This window comes from Nannobrachium achirus (assembly GCF_963921795.1).
Source record: "Nannobrachium achirus genome assembly, chromosome: 9".
In the NCBI taxonomy this organism is placed as follows: Eukaryota; Metazoa; Chordata; class Actinopteri; order Myctophiformes; family Myctophidae; genus Nannobrachium; species Nannobrachium achirus.
In genome coordinates, this window is record NC_137818.1 from 59,825,104 (window position 1) to 59,844,223 (window position 19,120).

Genomic DNA, 19,120 nt, shown 5'->3' on the forward strand with positions numbered 1-19,120 from the left:
GTGCCAAATATGGACAAGCAAGCTTCAGCTGGCATGCTAACACACACACGCATGCACGCACGTACGTGCGTAAATCCCAGCAGTCTTTGTGTAATCTTTAACTCGGGCACATACAGTATTCACGCAGAATGCAGATGCATTGGATTTTTCAAACATGGAAATGATGCGAGGTCGATGTTAGATGCAGCATGGATCCAGGATTCCCAAGTAAGTCAATTCACTCCATCTACCCGGCGGCAAGTATTCAAACCATTGCAAAGGGCTGGGAGTGAATCAGTGAGTGAGTGTTCAGTCTCCTGTAGTAGTAGTGGCAGACAGCAAAGAACCTTTTAACGCAGGGAAGGATCCCAAACCTTAACATGCCAAGGACACCCAGATATCCTCTGGCTGCGGCCAACGCATTGCAAAATGGGTTTTAAATGTATTTTTCCCTCCATTTTCCAATTGTTACCACTAGCCGCAGCCCCAATCAGCGTTCTAACGTAATCTAGTGTCTCTGTGAGGGGTTAGTGCAATAGGGTGTGTTCACACTAGCCATCTTTAACGCTGTTACTGGCAGGATACCATTCATTATTTAGATACAGTGTGCCGCCATTGACTGCGCTTTATTTCGAAGACCCCAGAAGCCAGATCGAAAAAAGAAAGGGGGCCGTGAAAAAGAACGTTTTTCTGCGATCGAAACGTTTTGGAGAAAGATTCCGAGATAAAGCAGTTTCTTTGCAGAGCAATGCATAGAAGAATTATTCGCTTCCTGATGACTCCATCACCCAAAGGATCACCGGAGAGTTTTCTTTCTCCCGCTGCCAGCTGGTCCCAATGACCCAGCGCTAGTGTAATATAAAACAATATCCTGAATTTGTTTGGGAAAAGCACAACGCGGTTGGGTTTGAAGCATTTAAAGTGATAATGAAGAATGCCTATGCTATGGCACTTTTCTGTTGAAAATGAAGAAATGAAAAACGGGACGAAAAAGCGCAAAAAGGTTGTTCAATAACATATAAACAGACTTCAAAATAACTTTGTTCCAATTATTGAAAACACATTTTTGAACTTTGTGTAGATGTTAAATTATTCATTGAGCAACTGCATGGCATACAATATATCGCCTGAAATATATCAATCTTTTATAGACAAGCTATCAGACAAGCTACAGTATCAGACTGTGTTCCTCAATCGTTGCTGCTGGCATGCTCAACCATAGCTCTGGTCCAGAGAGTCAGCTGCACTGACGCTCTGACAGACCTGTCGCTAAATGACAAGACCGGGATTTCTCAGCCCCTACGAGCGCTCAACTTGTCTCAACGAGTAAAAATAAACTAAACTGCTTCACTACTCACCAAACCAAAGGTAGTTTTGAGTTGTTGAAAGTCTATTCTCTGCGGTGGGAAACCTCTCAGTACCCCACCCACTCTGTAAAATACATTATTTTTGTCATGAAATAAAACGCATCCAACTCGACCACCGCTTATTTCCGAGGTTGTGAACCGTTGTGTCTGAGGTAAACGCTGGGTGGCTCGAGGGTTTCTTTTACAGAGTGGGTGTGGTGCTTTTTAACAACACAAAACTACCTTTGGTGAGTAGTGAGGTAGTTTAGTTTATTTTGACTCAAGTTGAGCGCTCGTAGGGGCTGAGAATTCCCGGTCTAGTCATTTAGCGACGTGCACAACACGCTTTTTGTTGGTGAATCAGCTTTATGAAAATGCAATTAATCCAGCGAATAATTATATTAGGATAGGTTTAACAATTAATATACTGTTTACGTTAGGCAGGAGAGGACGAGGGACCCTGGCGGTAGTCCAAGGCATAGAGAGCTTGTGTGAACGCTCAGGCATAAATCCTGCTCTGCTTGCCCCCCCCCCCTATGTGATCATAGACTGTAAAAAAATATGGACAGTGGAAAGCCACTGGTTTCTATGTTGCAAAAATGACGCTTTTTTGTCCCTTGTACGGGTGCCACCATCATTGTAGAAATCAACGTTCATTGGTAGAAATGGTACCATCTCGAATGCTATTGGCTTCCATCGGTCACATGCAACCGCACCTCATACTTGGGAGAATGTGGTGTTGAGCTTCCCAAACAAAGCACACAAAGAAGCCCCTCCTACTGCATACCCTGCTATAACATCAAATATAATATAAATTGGACCATATTTTCACAAAACGCATATTATGGCGATTGAAACGAGGCTTTAAACTAGCGACAGGAACCATGAAGTACTTATGAAAATGTTTATTAAGGTAAGAAAATCTAATGTAAAAGTTCGGGGGAATAGAATGGAATCCTATGGAGAACATGTTGCTTCTGGTGCCAGAACAGCGCAACTAGCGGCCAACCATAGGAATTTTCATTTTAAATCCTGACGCCTGCCCCCCTGTATGTGATCCCCTTTTGGTACCCTCTCACAAGAGTTTAACGAGGAAAAGGTCTACTCTTTGAAAAAGCCGGCTAGTGTGAACATACCCGTAAGGTAGGCGTGTGAAGGGGACGGGGGCGGGTTATTATACAACAGAGGCAGAGTTTAGGAGGGCTCGCCTCCCCCTATATTAGAGAGCAGTGGGGGTGGAGGGGGCTGTACAGTACTTACTATCCCTGGGAACTTGGGGCTCTCTGTGGTGCCGTTGTGGTTAAAACCTCCGCTGACACTAGTGGAGACAGTGTGTGGCTTCTTGAAAGTGAGCCCCATGGTGTCCATAGACTGGCTTCTGCCGCGGATGACCCGCTACAGAGAGAGAGGACACATCACGTTGAGACGCCACTGAACCCCGCGCAACGCAGCACCGCTTTGGGCTGCGTCACAAGAGGAGGGGGGTGGGGGCTGAACACGGTCCATGGACCAAGGTTGTTAAGATTAATTAAAAATAACATTTGATAAAAATAAGGGTCCCCCCCAAAAAAAAGATAACTATGAGTACCTGAAACTGTATTGAGTGTATACAAATTCATAGAGAAAATGTCGTTTGTTTTAATCTTCGTATGTCAATATTAATATGTCAATAGAAGACAGAAACAAAGACAGATAGCAGAAAGAGCGAATACATTCTACTGCCGCAGCAGCCACCATCGCACGGACCGGCAGTTTACCGCGACGAGACCTGCCGGTCAGTGCGGCGGCGGCCGGTCCTACTGCCGGTCCTATCGGCAGTTCCGCGGCAGTTGACGGTGCCAGAGAATGTATTCGCTCTTTCTGCTATTCTGTCTTTGTTTCTGTATAATAGAACATATTAGTTCTAATTACCAACACATTATTTCTTATTATGGCTTTATTGTGTCTTATTCTGTCTTAAAGTGTACTGTAAATTAGGATGGGACCGTTTTGTGTCCACAACTGTTCCAATTTGGCATGCATTTTAGACAGATTTTTTCCCCTGGGGTTCAAGTATTCGTTTTATTTCTATTTCGATACACATGAGACTATAACAACCTTGCGTCACACGGACCACAGGGGGAGAGAGAGAGCGCCGACGTGGCAGCGATAATGAGTCCCACAGACGCCACGGTTGGAAGCAGAGAGGCTTTGTTGAGCGGGGTGGTGGTACGGTATAGCACCCGAGGGTGTGTGTGACTGTCTGACTCTGATGAGTCAATGTGTCTGAGTGGGTGGAAGAGAGAGACGGGGAAGAAGAAGAGAAAGGACCAGAGGGGCTCATGGATGGTCTGCCCTCGTTGAACCCTAAACAACGTAAACCCACCACCTCCACGCAGAGGGAAGAGAGGAATCCGCCATCCATCCATCCATCCATCCATCGTAACCATTTTGACATGGGAAGATGAGATTGTCACACGCACACGCACCAACACACAGGTCTGCAGCAACACTAGAGCAGCGGTTCTCAACCTTTTCGTTGGCGTTGTGAGCATGTAGATCGGCAATTTTCACAATTTCTGTCTCTAATATTTGACAATTTGGCCAATGTTTAATTTGTAATTTTAGAGGTATTAAAAAGTCCTTACATTTAAATGATAGTTACCTACTCCTCCCGCGAGGGAAATTCAGATATCGCAGCCCAACCCAGCTGCTTTTTTTCAGCTTAACCCAGTGTAGCCCACAAGGAGCGCGAGGGGGGGAGCAGTGATAGCTGGAGCGGGGAATCATACCTGTGACCTCTGGGGCCTCCAGAGTCCTAGGTATGGACACTAACCACTCAGCCATCACTGCTCTAAAGTGAAATGTGCATAAACCCTCCATACACTTAAATGTTATGTTGGTTTGGTTTACTGTTGAGAGAGAAAACAATGTTGCACATTAAGCTAATCATCTGGGGACCCCCCAAAATTATTTGGGGGTCCCGACAGACCCACAGGTTGAGAACCACTGTACTAGGAGGGCAGGTCATGCAAGAACCACAACAACAACAACACAACAAACACTTTGCAACAATACACAAGTACACAACACAGCCCAACGACAACGAAAGCTGGTGGTTTGAAAAGCCAGCAGCACAACAGCACAGAGCAACAGCGCCTTCACAGGTGTTACATACAGTGAGCACGTGGTATTTCAAAGATGAGAAACCCTCTTCCACATTCACAGAGTCAATTAAAGAGACCTGGTAGAGAATATTTCTACAGTTTTAGTTATATTCACATTCTCTTCTGAAAGAGTTCGATTTGTTGATGGAAAATATGCGGGTCAGTTTTTACCGCCCATAAACCAAACAGGACTCTGTTTACTACAACCTGTTCTAGATGGTGGGGTCCACAAATAGCGAGTGACTTCACTTACAGTACATTAAAGGAGTAGTTCACCCCAAAAATGACTTTTTATCTATTGATTACTCACAACATGGCAAGACAAAAAATAGTAATTAGTAATTTTAGCCCCATTGATTCCGGATGGGGACCCAAATGCATTCAGGTACCCTTCCGGAATCAATGGGGGTACATTTATTGTCATGACATTTTTTGTCTTAGGAATGCAACAAAAAACTAAAAATATTATTGAACTCAAGTCTCAATGTTGTGATTAATCAATAGAGAAAAGGTCATTTCGGGAGTGAACTACACCTTTAAAGTTTAACCTGCACAATTTTTTTTATTGAAACTGAAAATAGTCTGAACTTCCTTTCAGGTTTCGCTATTAAGGGTTTTTGCTAATTTATTCTCTTTTTTTACCCTTTCTTGTCTAAGGTGGGGTTTGGCTCAAACAAAAGTTTGTGTTCTATCTCTATAGAATTACAGGAGCTAACTTTTTCTTGAAAAACAGATGCTAAAATAAAAATAATGTTTTAAAAATATTTTATAAAAAAATAAGCTTCATACATGTGTTTCAATTAAAAAATTACCAGAAAAAGTGTAAAATAATGATAAAATAATCATTTTGGCCATTGTCGGGTCGACACATTGTTTACATCCTAGTCTAACACTATCAAAGAATAGACTAGAATGTAAACAAAGTGTCAGTCTGACAATGGCCAAAATGATTATTCTATCATTATTTTACGCTTTTTGTGGTCATTTTTGAATAGAAACACATGTATGAAGCTTATTTTTTTATAAAATATTTTCAAAACCTTATTTTTATTTTAGCATACGTTTTTCAAGAAAAAGTTGACTATAGCTCCTTTAAATTAAGGAACACACTGACAATGACATTATCATGCCAATACCCAAGTATAATAAATCAAACGCGTACAACGGACTCAACGTTTGTTATTCAGCTTGTTAATTCCACGCCGCCCTTGCCAGATTCCCAGTGTTGCGCTGGTGCTAAATATTTGACGAGGCCATCGAAGGAGGATAAAGCCCCTGGCATCACAGAGAAGTCCCTATCATTAGAGAGAAGTCCCTAGCATTGAAGAAACGCCACGGGGCACAAGAGAGAAGTCCGCAGCCAGGGGTGTCACATGCACCAGATTCTGGGCCCTGGGTACAAGGATTCACTCACATTTTGTGCCTTAACTATTGAAAAATAGCAGATATACAAGCTCACAGCGCGGCACCGAGTGCCGCACTGCGAGCTTGTAGATCTGCTATTTTTGAAAAATCTTGAAAATCTGTGCAAGTCGATTCTATGAGTGTCTTCTAAATCCTTCTAAGGTTTTTTAGAAAACCTATGTTTCTACGTCAGTGGTGCTCATACCTTTTCATGTGAAGGACCCCCAAAATGATATGTATTTGGCCACGGACCCCCATCTCAAAATATCTAGTTCCAGGGACCCCCCAGAAGTAAATATTTGAGTTACAAATATTAGCTTATAAAATATATACATTCAAGATTTGCACACATTTTCACGACTTTTCAAAAATAGCAGATCTACGAGCTCGCAGCGCGGCACTCGGTGCCGCGATGTGAGCCTGTATATCTGCTATTTTTCATTAGCTAAAGTATAAAATAATTAAGGCCCCTCCACCTTGGGCCCTAGTAACTCAGTCCCACTCCCCTCCCCCCTTGTGACGCCCCTGTCCGCAGCATCAAAGAGAATTAAGCCCCTAGCACCAGAGAGAGGAGTCTCTGGCATCAGAGAGAGAAGTCCCTGGGTCCCCGGGAGAGAAGCCCCTTGGCGTCGCACATCGCAGCTCCTGTAACAGTTACCTTGAATGACTCAAAGAAGCCTCCTCCACCTCCTCCACCTCCTCCTCCAACTCCCACACCACTCCCGTTCTCCATCTTGTCCTCGTCTCCTCCCAGGCCCATCATGGCCTGGCTGTTCATGTGGAGCTCCTCGTACAGCGTCTCCAGCAAAGCCGTCCGCGTTCGCTCCTGATACACACACACATTGATTGATTGATTGAAGACTTTATTAGAAGTTTGCATAGAAAAAAGTACAGTTTCATGACCGTACAGTTCACTGGTACAAGGTCAACTAAAAGGAGATCCTAGAAAAGACTAAGCTTATTTCCATAGGAAATCATTGAAGTATCTCATATAACATTGAATGACAGACTATTTTTTTTTACTATATCTACTATGCAGTAGATATAGTAAAAAAAAAGTAAATAAAAATAAACACACACACACACACACACACACACACACACACACACACACACACACACACACACACACACACACACACACACACACACACACACACACACACACTCACACATACACAGGTGTGTGTGAGTTTAAATTAAACTTAAACCTCTTAAACCCTATGCCTTTTTTGTATGTTAAAGGTGGTGCAATAGTTTTGTACGTTTCTGTTTTGTAGGAGTTAACATTACTCTAATAATCCTCCCTCAAAGAGTCAAACGGCCCGATTGAAAAACACTGATTTAATGACATCATAAAATCAGCCGTGGGTGTGGCTAACTTCAGCTGGGTCACCATAAAAACATAATTTTAATACTTTCTGTACACTTTTTTGGGAAAAAAATCTTCCTCCTAGTATAATCATAATACCTGATCATCATGTTTTAGGGGGGAAGAAAATCATGGCACCCCATCTTTAAATAGTCAAAATAGCTGATCTACAAGCTCACAACACTTCGCAATGCTTTGTGAGTTTGTAGATCTGCTATTTCCGCCAAATGTTTGCATTGAGTTATGACATAAAAAAAATATTTGTCATAACCTTACCTCCAACTTGGCAAATTTTTCTGCTTTGTAGCAGGCGTACTCTGCGTTGATGAGCTTCGTGAAGAGGAATTCATGGAATTCAGGACCCTGGGAAGAGCGGATCGGATGAATCAAGTGACCTGAGATGAGTTAGTGAAATTACACGGTGATTGACTGAAATACGCTTTGGATGAAGCAGCCCACTTTACCTTTCTGAAGACAGCTGGGTCTGGGAGGGAGGGGCCAAAGAATGGAACGTCATCCCGCGACGTCACAGATACCTTAAAAAATCACACTTGTGTGAACTGAGCGGTGGAGGCTGCGTGAGCGTGTGTGTGTGTGTGTGTGTGCGCGTGTGTGTATGTGTGTGTGTGAATGTGAGTGTGAGTGTGCCTGGCCTGAGGCTGAAGAACAGCGCCCCTCCCTTAACATGTGTGGTCAGAAAAGGTACTGCAGGCTTGAGGCTACATACAGACACGGACGGCCGGACGGCCGGACGGACGCATACCCACACACACGGCCACGTATAGGAGACGGTGTGACCACCGCTCAAAAACGAAAAAGATGACAAGAACACAAAGTCTCATCATCATTTTAACCAACACACAGACGTAAAGGGTGTTCATAGTAGCACATATTTATGAAAAAAAAAGCCTTTATTAGTATTATTGGTAACACCTCCGAAGGAAGTGAGAAGACCATCCAACTTCTCTCCAAAATGGCCGCTGTGCATAGAGCATACATGGGCAACTGGCGGCCACACGCGGCCCCCCACCTTCACTTAATGCGGCCCACAGGTTAATACTGGAATACTGATATATTACTGATTTCAGCTGTTACAATTCCAAACATGACCTGCTTTAATTCTGTCTACATTAGTAGCTTAATGACTAGCTAACTATTAGTATTAAAATGTATTTCTTTATGTTCATTGTATTTGTATTTAAATTCATAAAGTTAACATGAGTATATAACTAAATGTGTTTGAAATTAAATCAAAATGTTACAGTTCAGGATTCCAATTAAAAAATAACAAAAAATAATTCAGGATTCCAATTCAAAAGAAGCAAAAATAGCCGATCTACAAGCTCAAAACGCATCGCAGCGCGATGCGTTTTGAGCTTGTAGATCTGCTATTTTTGCTTCTTTTGTATGAGATACTAGAATGATGAAGTAGGACGTAGCAATATGCAATGTGGCCCTCTTGAGTGAAGGTGGAAATATAGTGGCCCTCGCCATCATCAAAGTTGCCCACCCCTGGCATAGAGCCTATTGGGGAACAACGTTGGTACCTTGTAGAGGACGTTGTCGGAGCACGCGTTGACCGCCTGGACGACCACGTAGGCGTGGAGGAAGTTGGAGGCGATCATGTCGGGCACAAAGGGAGTGCTCTCCTCTTGGAACACGATGGCCACGATGTCGTTCCCTATGTGCCGCTTTCTCTGCAACTGTTCAAAAAAGAAAGAGAGAGAGAATATGAGTTGCTGCCATCCGGTAGACGGTACAGATCATCAAAATGCAAGCGCAGCAGATATATATATTATATATATAGTATGCATAGGCTGCAAGTTGCATATAATGATGCTATGAATATACTCCTTAAATACCCCAGAGGGAGCAGTGCTAGTGAGATGTTTGTCACTGCTGGAGTGAGGACTTTTAAAGCACTTTTAAGAAACTTAGGGCCCTATTATGATCCAGGTCTTATGACTTACGCCTTAACTTCTTCACCTTTTTTTCCACTATTTTGAAAAACATTTTTAAATACTTTAAATGCTGATCTACATCTGCACGTTGTGAACTTGGGCCCTAAATGTTCAAATTCCTGAAACGTTTGGATGTATCTACTAACGGCATCATTGTGGCACTTTCTAGCCCTCTTATGAGCAGTTCACGCTATACGTCCAGACTAAGGGTACACTGGCTAAAATGCCTGTGTGTTATGTACAATTTATTTTACATTTTCTTATTGATTTTTATTGCCTGTCGTGTTTCTTTTATGTCTTGTACACTGTTTTATGTCTTGTACCCTGTTGTATGGACCTGAGTCCGCTAATAAAGATTGTTAAATTGATACATTCTACACTGTCAATCAAAGCACTCAATAACAGATAATGAATTACTGGGGGGACGGGAAACCTGTATATATTTGCACACTGCACACATGATAAGTGCTGTATGAATTTTAGGTATATATGTATGTATGTATGTATGTATGTATGTATGTATGTATGTATGTATGTATGTATGTATGTATGTATGTACCGTATGTATGTATGTATGTGTTTTTGTAGTTTTGTATTTTTTGTATTTTTGTATAACGCTGTTACTTCTGATTGCCCAAGGCAAATTTCTCCTCGGAGACAATAAAGGCTAAATCAATTCAATTCAATTCAATTCAACAGCACACACAAAAACAACTAAATGCATAAACTTTCTGACTTTCCATGAGGGTGAATGATGAAAAAACAGATGCTAAGTATTTAATCACGTAAACCCTTTATACTTAGCTGACCACCAGGGACACCCAGCGGTCTGTACTTACTTAGGCCTAGATAATACGTCACCACATGAAACAAAATGTATTCTCTTAAAATACCATTTCATGTCGTCTTTAACGGGAGTGGGTAGTTTGTGTTGGGAGTTTGTGTTGGGAGCCGAAACACGCACCATAGTACTAGCCACCCTCCAGTCAACAGTTTACATCTGGAATACACACTCCTGCCAGAACCGCGGATAGATCCAGCGACATACGAGCTACTGGTCCACCTCCCTACTGTAGGCTTTATCAGGGGTTTTCAAAGTGGGTGCCGCAACGGCAGTCCAGGGGTGCCGCGAGATAATTTGATAATATTTGGAATTTATTTGGACACTATTTAGTATCATTTTAAACTTGAAGAACAAAGTTATTTTCAGTCAGTTCTAACCAAAATGGCTATTATCTCAAAGTTTTCCTCGCAACATAATCACTAAAATATCGTCACGGTCGGGCATAAACCTTGTATCTCCTCATGTCTTTTGCCCTGCTTCATCATACAAGACCGTCGCACAAAACTAGAGAAAACAGACGATATACAAGCACACAACGCCTCGCGATGCGAGGCGTTGTGTGCTTGTAGATCTGCTGTTTTCACTAGTTTAGATCATTTTATAGATGATAAATACAAAACGAACGGTTTTGGACATACAAGGTTTCCACTCGACAACGGCGATATGCTATAAATATAAGGTGCTGGGAGTGAAAATTATAGTGTAGGGGTGCCTCGGATTAAAAAAATATTTATAGGGTGCCCTGAGACAAAAAGGTTTGGGAACCCCTGGGCTATATCAAGGTCAATCTGACACCAGTGACTCGGTAGGTAGATGGCCTAGAAAGATCAACCATTATGGAATCGGAAGGGTCCCGGTTCGAACCCCGGCTCCTCCTGCTGCGTGTCAAAGTGTCCAACACACTGTTCCCGATGAGCAGGCTGGTTGGTGCCTTGCATGGTTTCCTCTGCCTTCTGAGTGTGAACGTGTGGGAATGGGTGAATGTGAAATGCATTGTAAAGCACTTATCTATGCACCAAAAATGCATTAAGTACTAACTTAAAGTTTAACATAGTAGATGTCATTTCCTGTGTTCTGGTGAATTTTGGGAGTTTGATACCAAATCCAGGAGAAATCCAGGAGATTTGCCAATCCAGGAGATTCCCAGGAGATGGGGTCAAAATCCAGGAGACTCCTGGGAAATCCAGGAGCATTGACAAGCCTGCCTTAAACCAACAAGCTGTAAGCATACAGAACCACCCTTAATACACAAAGTCCCCTAAATCTATAAGCTATAGTCTGTATGCACAAATAAATACCCTAGATCCCTAAACCCTAGAACTACCATACATCTGTAGGCTGTTTGCATAGAGAACTACCATACATCTGTAGGCTCTATGCATAGAGAACTGCCGTAAATCTATAAGCTGAACAGGTACATTGCTTTGTTATTCTCCATCCACTTTCTCTCAACACCACCAGGGGGAGTGCTGGTTCCCTTCAGAAAACTCACCACTGCTGGAGAGACTGATTGTGTATCATTATTTTATGCTTTAACTATTGAAAAATAGCAGATCTACAAGCTCACAGCGCGGCACCGAGTGCCACGCTGCGAGCTTGTAGATCTGCTATTTTTGAAAAATCGTGAAAATTAGAATTTTGACCCGATTCTATAAGTGTCTTTTAAATCCTTCTAAGTTTTTTTGAAAAACCTGTGTTTCTATGTCAGCAATCTGGCTGGCCATCGTCAAAGAAAAGGTCCTTTTCACTTAACTGGAGCTCAGTTAGTCTGTTCTTGAGAGACTACTATGTAAGTGGTTCTCAAACGTTTTCATGTGAAGGACCCCCAAAATTATATTTATTTGGCCACGGACCCCCATCTCAAAATATCTAGTTCCAGGGACCACCCAGAAGCAAAATTTAAGTTACAAACGTTCGCTTTGAAAATACATTATATTCAAAGATTTGCACACATTTTCACAACTTTTTTCAAAAATAGCAGATCTACAAGCTTGCAGCGCGGCACTCGGTGCCGCGCTGTGAGCTTGTATATCTGCTATTTTTCACAGGTTAAAGCATTCAATAATTCTAGGCCTAAACGGGTTAAAGATCGTCTGCATTGGTAGTGCAGTGCACATACTGATGTTGCATATTTGATGCTCGTCCTGATGAATGTGTGTTTAGTGCGTCTGTGGGGACAGGAGGAAAGGGAACCTTTCCCTGATGCGTGTGTGAAGCTTCAGATCTCTCCGATATATTCTCGCTTCCGGGTAGAAACCTTCTCTCTCCATACAGTACTTGTAAAATGTGTATGTTTCTTTTTGCAAACTTCTAATAAATTCTTCAATCAATCAATGTTGGATGCGTGACTTCGAGGACATTAAGCTGGTGGGCCAGTCAAAATTGGCCGGAAGTGGCCCGCGGGCCGGAGTTTGAGTACTTTGTCGGATGACAGTGTCGCGCAAAAGTGTCGCAGCAGATCTACAAGCTCACAATGTGTTGCAACTTCATATGTGTTGTGAGTGTTGTGAGTTGCTACAGTCACTGCAGTACAGTCGGGTGTGCAACAGTACTTGTTGTACTACACTATTGGTCTTCAACAGGGGGTCCGGGACCCCCAGGGGGTCGTCAGAGTTACTATAGGGGAGGGGGTCCTCCAAATCTTTGAGTGATAGAATTTTTTTTTCTCCTTTTTTATTGCAACCGTCAGGTCGCAGTTACTATCAAAACCTCCACCGGCTGTCAGTCAGTCTGTCAGTCGCGTCACGTCACACTTTTGCACACAGTATGTCTAGAGTGATGTCATCAACATCTGTCCCATTTAGCGCCACCATCAGGCCGATTTTGTCCTAAAATCACACAAAGCGGTACACAATATCTCTGAAGTCATGTCATCAACATGGATCTGTCCCATTTCCCATATTCCCTCCTGATTGGCTACGACTTCTAAAGTTTATGTATGCGACGTGACGGTTGCTTATCTCCCGATTAGGGAGTCTTACTGGTATTTACCACTTGAACCCTAGTGTCCATATCCTGAGAACTTTAGCCAAAAATAGCAGATCTACAAGCTCACAACGCCTCGCACTGCAAGGCGTTGTGAGCTCGTAGATCAGCTATTTTCGGCAAAGAGCTTTGGTGTAGAGGGAGAAAAGAGCAGAGTGAAAGGTCAAGTTTATTAAGTACTGACGGTTCAAGTGGTTAAATATATGAAAACACAAATTGACTTGAATCCAAAATATACTGACGATTGTGCTGTCGAACAATGAAACTATATGGAATCTATGAACAGGTTGTGGGGGTCCCTGCTTCATCTCTCTCTCAACTAACGGGTCCTTGGCCTGAAAACGTTGAAGACCCCTGTACTGCACAGTACCTGTTGGGTGTCTCCCTCTGTGTAAGGCAGCATCGTGGACACGTGGAACATGACCTCCTTGTTGCCATAGTTACTGTAGACAGACTCCATGCCCGTTTGACCGTGAGTCACATCTAACCCTCCACGGAACCTGCAAGCATGCACACACACACACACACACACACACACACACACGCGCGCGCGCGCGCGCGCGCACGCACGCACGCACGCACGCACGCACGCACGCACGCACGCACACACACACACACACACACACACACACACACACACACACACACACACACACACACACACACACACACACACACACACACACACACACACACACACACACACACACACACACACACACACACACATACGCACACGCACACGCACACACACACACACACACACAGTTTATTGTTAGTAAAGTATTTTGTAGTACAGAAGTAGTTAGTACAGTAAATTGTGGTATGGTATATTGTTAAATAATTATTGTATATTGCAGTGGTCCTCAACCTGTGGGTCGGGACCCCAAATTATTTGGGGGGGGGGGGGGGGGGTCCCCAGATGATTAACTTAATGTGAAACATTGTTTTCTCACTCAGCAGTGAACAAACCAACATAAAGTTTAAGTGTATAGAGGGTATCTGCACATTTCAAAGGGACAATTGAAGGACTTTTTAATACCTCTAAAATGATAAATCATGCATTGGTAAAATTGTGAAATATTAGAGACAGAAATTGTAAAAATAGCCGATCTACATGATCCCCAGTTAAAATATGATTATTTTGGGGGTCACGGCCTGAAAAGGTTGAGAACAACTGGTATATTGAGTGCAGTACATTATTTAAGGTTTCATTCCATTCTGACCATTAAAGGTCTCCCTTACCCTTTAAAGTCGCGGAGATCAATCTTCTCTCCTAGAAACTCCAGGAACTCTACAAAAGCGGGGCTTTCTTCGGTGTTGCCAAACACCTCCTCTTCTGTCGTCTGCAACGACAGAGAGACATTCATAAATACTGATGTGAGCGGCCGCGGCACAAATGGAAAAAAGAGACAAGGGGCTTTAGGGGATTTGCCTCTGCATCGGCGAAAGTGATTCGTTTAAGTACGCCGAAAAAACGTGTGAAATAATAATGACCCCTGTGCACACAAATAAAGCAATGAAGCAGATCTCCGCTGAGCAAAGCAAACGGAGCATATTTTTTTACGGTAAGATTTGCATAACACAGATTAGCTAGGTAAGGCAGCATCCTCAGCATCCATTAATCCATTTAGAATTATTGAATACTTTAACTATTGACAAAATAGCAGATACTGCGAGCTTGTAGATCTGCTATTTTTGAAAAATCGTGAAAATGTGTGCATAATGTTTCAATATATATTTTTCAAAGAAAGCTTTTGTAACTCAAATATTTGCTTCTGGGGGGTCCCTGGAACAACGTATTTTGAGATGGGGGTCCACGGCCAAATACCTGTAATTTTGGGGGTCCTTGACATAGAAAATTTTCAGATCTACTGATTCAGAGGAAGGATTTAGAAGTCGGGTCAAAGATCGGGTCAAAGCTATTCAAAGACTTGCACACATTTTCACGATTTTTCAAAAATAGCAGATATATAAGCTTGCAGCGCGGCACTTGGTGCCGCGTTGTGAGCTTGTATATCTGCTATTTTTCAATAGTTAAAGCATAAAATAATGGTTAAAAAATCTAACGAGACTCGGGCGCGTTCTCGGTCTTGAAGGCTTAACAGCCGCTGTCCCAATTGAACAAGGTGGATAAACATAGATTATGGTAATTTCAGGTCACAACGTGGCATTGTACCACAAGAGGCCCGGAGGTACAAGACTTGAAGGAGCTCACGGTGAGGTGAAAACGAAAGCGGAAATAGAAGTGTGTGTACATTATAATATCATTTGTGTTTGACCGCCTCGTTTATTTGTCCGTATTTGTATACATAATATATGTAGGGAGAAGGAACCGTTTTTGAAAGGCCTGTGTGTGTGTGTGTGTGTGTGTGTGTGTGTGTGTGTGTGTGTGTGTGTGTGTGTGTGTGTGTGTGTGCGTGCGTGCGTGCGTGCGTGCGTGCGTGCGTGCGTGCGTGTGTGAGAGAGATCACGAACTGGAGTGGCCACACATGTTCGTTCGCTGAGCAAAGGCCCCTCCCTCTGCTCTTTATCCCATTTAGGCCTAGAATTATTGAATGCTTTAGCTATTGAAAAATAGCAGATCTACAAGCTCACAGCGCGGCACCGAGTGCAGCGCAGTGAGCTTGTAGATCTGCTATTTTTCATTTTTTAGTCGTGAAAATGTCTGCAAATCTTTGAATATATGTATTTTCAAAGCGAACGTTTGTAACTAAAATTTTGCTTCTGGGTGGCCCATGGAACTAAATATTTTGAGATGGGGGTCCGTGGCCAAATAAATATCAGTTTCACATGAAAAAGTTTGAGAACCACTGACATACAGTAGTCTCTCAAGAACAGACTAAGGTGCTCTACAGACGGACAGCGGTTGCCGCCGGGGCTCCCGCTTGGATCTGCGAGGACCGCGCCGCGGTGATACACAAACACACTCGCTCTTTGAGTAAACGCTGCGCGGTATTTCACAAAGATGAACACAATCCATCTCTCACCGCCCGCGTACGCATGCACAAACGAGCACGCTCGCGGGGATTTTCACGGGACTGCGCCCGCTTGCCTCGCCGCCTCTAAACTTCGCTGCGCGGACGAAATAGCCGCCCGCCTCTCATTGAAAATGAATTACTAGCAGGCGGTGACCGCGTACCGTCTGGAATCCCCTTGACTGAGCTCCATTTAAGTGAAAAGGACCTTTTCTTTGACGATGGCTAGCCAGATTGCTGACATAGAAACATAGGTTTTTTCCCAAAAACCTTAGAAGGATTCAAAAGACACTTATAGAATCGGGACAAAATTCAAATTTTCACGATTTAAAAAAAAAATAGCAGATCTACAAGCTCGCAGCGCGGCACCGAGTGCCGCGCTGTGAGCTTGTATATCTGCTATTTTTCAATAGTTAAAGCATAAAATAATGATACACAATAATGTGTAACCCGTTCTGAACAGGTTATGCTGTTCCATTTTGTTTCAGATGCGCGGTGCTCTTCTCGACGTATAAAAGGTCTCGCATAAAGGTCTCGTATATAAAGGTCTTCACCTATAAAGGTCTTCCTGTATAAGGGTCTCTGTAAAGTGGAACCCAGAGGGTCCTCCATGCCCTTATGAGGCCTCCAGAGTCTAAATCCTTTAGGTTTGCTGTGATCAAGGACACAGGTTTTCCACACACATGGGTCTCCATTCCAAAGGCACGAGGACCCTCAACCACGCGTTCAACAGCCCTTCCTATTTAGCGCGCAGTAGACAATAGGGTGGTGATTATTATCATAGAAAGGGAACTGGACTCCGTTATTAGCGCTCAACATAATCCACTTTAGGACAGGGGTCTTCAACGTTTTGAGGCCAAGGACCCCTTAGCTGAGAGAGAGATGAAGCAGGGACCCCCACTAAATATTGTATAAAATTGTGTCGCAGATTATAAATGTTCATAGATTTCTTAGACAGCTTAGACTTGTATGACAACACTGCCATCATGCTGGAGTAACGTGTATTTTCAGACATTTAACCACTTGAACCGTCAAATACTTTGCACACGTCTTTGCCAAAAATAGCCGATCTACAAGCTTACAACGCCTCGCAGCGCGAGGCGTTGTAAGCTTGTGGATCTGCTATTTTTGGCTAATGTTCCACTCAGAATAGGGACACTAGGGTTCAAGTGGTTAATGTAAAAACATGATCCTATCACAAAAAGATTTGGTGGCCCCCCTGTAGTAACTCTGAGGACCCCCTAGGGGTCCTGGACCCCCTGTTGAAGACCCCTACTTTAGGAGATTGCAAACAAAGGCATGCGGTACATGCTCATTTGTTCACCTATCACAGAATAAACGGTTGACATTTCCGCGTCATGTTTCGACCTGTATTAAGCTCACCTGTCCAAACTTCTGGTAGATGACCCCGAATTTGAAATTGTTGCTTATCACATGTTCGTCAAAGGTCACGATAAGCCTCGAAGCCTGCGAAGAAAGAAAAATAGAAATGTCACGACAAATATGGAGTCAACAAACTGTGACCTGCTGTGAATGTGATTCTTGGCCTTTTAGTAAGTAAATCGTTTCTGAGCTGAAGCTTACTCTTGGATAGAGAACGGGGAAGAAACGATCCACGTTCACTTCTTCGCAGACGAGCTGGGAGGCGACAAGGAAAGGAACAAATCAAGAACATTTCTTACACAGACTGAAACTAGAAGGACCAACGCCACGTCAACCCTTTGTCAACGCTTTGTGAATGCCATGTTCACTTCCCTATTGTGCCAGTTTAACATTCTAAAATGTGCCTACATATGTGACCGAACACAGCTGAGGGCTAGTCATTGAATTTTTTTTCATTTTCATTTTTTGATATATGATAAAGATATATTATACACTGTAGCCAGTAAGTGCCAATATTCATGTTAGGACGCAGAGGGAACATTGATCCCATGCCAAAGCGCCAGCGCTCGCCCAGCAGTCGGTTGTCACCCAGGTTGTGAAGATTGACCCAACAGTTTTGTAGATATAGCTTATAGAGTTATGCCATGCAGAAATACTAGATCTGAGACATTCAGCCTTTTAGATAAAATGTAACCTGCAAAATGTGAGGTTTCTCTTCACATTAATTAAAAAAAAGTCGTATTTACATGCAGAGTTAAGCTCTGGCGTTTAAGTGAAATGTAGCCTAATATTTATGAAATGCTTTTGTGGCTTTATCACATTTTAGGAAAAAAAAAAGAAAAAAAGTAATTTCAGGGCTGGTCTAAAGCTGTGCTTTCCGAAATGACTGCCCCTCTGCTATGCTGGGACACATATGTTCGCAGCTTTGATTTGATTTTAACCAACATTTATCCTTTTCATTAAATATTTTGAGTTTGTTTTTTTGGTAGGGCATTCGACAAAAAGTGTATCCCTTTAACTTAATACGATGACTGACCAAAAGTGGTGCTGCGCATTGCTACCTTGTGGTCGCCACATTTGCTGATCCCCTTGTGATTCTATTTATATTTTGTAGCCACACCCAGCGGGTAAAACAGCGTGTTCTGTAAATGACACAAACCCTCACCTTGGCCATTTGAACCGCATTGGGGAATTCAGTCAGACAGGAGATGGGGATGACATCGTGGTACGTTTTCAACTTGGTCCTAGTGGAACGACAAAACAACCATCACGCTTTCAACGTTTAAATAATGCCAAGCAACATTTCCTGGCTGGGACCTGTTAAAGCTGCAATCCTTAGTTATTTGAACCAATCTCTAGTATGTTAATACAATTTATTACCCGGCTTGGTTGAATGCTTGATTCTGATTGATCAAGCTGAAATCAGCGGTGAATTATAGGAGAATAATGACCGCTGCGCTCTATAATGCACCGCTGCCTAATCAACGGCTCAGAACACCTGCTGCAGTCAGGCTGCGCTGGGTGGAAATTTAGTGCAGTTTCCAACATGTCAGCCATGTAAACACACAGCGTCATTTACAACTAAACGTTGCTCTCAAGAATGTTTTTCAAAACATTTGAGGCGAGAAATAGACGACGCAGTATCAGAAAATGGATTCTATTTGATAAGCACTTCCTTGTTTTCCAAGGCGACCGTGTTGCGCTGGGGGGGACGCCCAGCGC

The 19,120-nt window shown here is 43.0% G+C and overlaps 1 protein-coding gene across 5 annotated transcripts in view; it reads right to left on the reverse strand.

The window, feature by feature from the left end:
* LOC308291703 (rap1 GTPase-activating protein 1-like) overlaps positions 1–19,120 on the reverse strand; it is a 48,500-nt gene that overhangs the window by 12,600 nt on the left and 16,780 nt on the right. For 4 of the 5 annotated variants that reach the window (XM_080733817.1, XM_080733814.1, XM_080733816.1 and 1 more), the window contains exons 7-16: positions 18,564–18,642; positions 17,600–17,653; positions 17,399–17,482; positions 14,283–14,383; positions 13,408–13,537; positions 8,795–8,950; positions 7,712–7,783; positions 7,524–7,610; positions 6,534–6,701; positions 2,586–2,720 (exon numbers count right to left, since the gene is read on the reverse strand). In XM_080733817.1, coding sequence (XP_080589943.1) covers positions 2,586–2,720; positions 6,534–6,701; positions 7,524–7,610; positions 7,712–7,783; positions 8,795–8,950; positions 13,408–13,537; positions 14,283–14,383; positions 17,399–17,482; positions 17,600–17,653; positions 18,564–18,642 — 1,066 coding nt within the window. The remainder of the gene's footprint in view (positions 1–2,585; positions 2,721–6,533; positions 6,702–7,523; positions 7,611–7,711; positions 7,784–8,794; positions 8,951–13,407; positions 13,538–14,282; positions 14,384–17,398; positions 17,483–17,599; positions 17,654–18,563; positions 18,643–19,120) is intronic. The other variant, XM_080733815.1, reaches the window with a different exon arrangement.